General features: G+C 46.2%; 1 protein-coding gene across 1 annotated transcript; it reads left to right on the forward strand.

The window, feature by feature from the left end:
* Positions 1–954, forward strand: LOC101419888 (olfactory receptor 52N5). The gene has a single exon (XM_004455017.1). It carries the CDS (start codon positions 1–3, stop codon positions 952–954), a length of 954 nt encoding a protein of 317 aa, XP_004455074.1.

Here is a 954-nt window from a genome sequence, read left to right on the forward strand (position 1 = left end):
ATGCTGGCATACAACAATTCATATGTGGCCCCAGAATCTTTTATTCTTAATGGCATTCCTGATTTGGAAGGAGCACACATCTGGATCTCCCTTCCTCTATGTGCAATGTATGTCATCTCCCTTGTGGGCAACCTCGGTCTTGTGTACCTCATTCACTATGAGAAGTCCTTACATCGCCCAATGTACTTCTTTCTGGCTATGCTGTCCCTCGTTGACCTCTTCACTTGCACCACCACACTACCCAATGCACTGTGCATTTTCTGGTTCAATCTCAAGGAAATTAACTTCAATGCTTGCTTGGCCCAGATGTTCTTTGTCCATGGGTTCACAGGTGTGGAATCTGGTGTGCTCATGCTGATGGCACTGGACCGTTATGTGGCAATTTGCTATCCATTGCACTATGCCACCATACTCACTAATCCTGTCATTGCCAAAGCTGGGCTTGCTACTTTCCTGAGGGGTGTGATGCTGATGATTCCTTTCCCATTCTTGGTCAAGCGTTTGCCCTTCTGCCAAAGCAATATTATCTCTCATACATACTGTGACCACATGTCTGTAGTGAAGTTATCCTGTGCCAGCATCAAGGTCAATGTCATCTATGGTCTGATGGTTGCCCTCCTGATTGGAGTGTTTGACATCTGCTGTATCTCAGTGTCTTACACCATGATCCTCCGAGCCGTGGTCAGCCTCTCATCAGCAGACGCTCGGCAAAAGGCCTTCAGTACCTGCACTGCTCATTTATCTGCCATCATAATCACTTATGTGCCAGCATTCTTCACTTTCTTTACCCACCGTTTTGGGGAGCACACTATTCCCCGTCCTCTTCACATTATTGTGGCTAACCTCTACTTGCTTCTTCCCCCAACTCTGAACCCTATTGTTTATGGGGTGAAGACAAAACAAATCCGAGAAAGTGTTATAAAGTTCTTCCAGGGTGAGAAAGGAGCAAGTTGA

Source organism: Dasypus novemcinctus, chromosome 10, assembly GCF_030445035.2.
Source record: "Dasypus novemcinctus isolate mDasNov1 chromosome 10, mDasNov1.1.hap2, whole genome shotgun sequence".
In the NCBI taxonomy this organism is placed as follows: domain Eukaryota; kingdom Metazoa; phylum Chordata; class Mammalia; order Cingulata; family Dasypodidae; genus Dasypus; species Dasypus novemcinctus.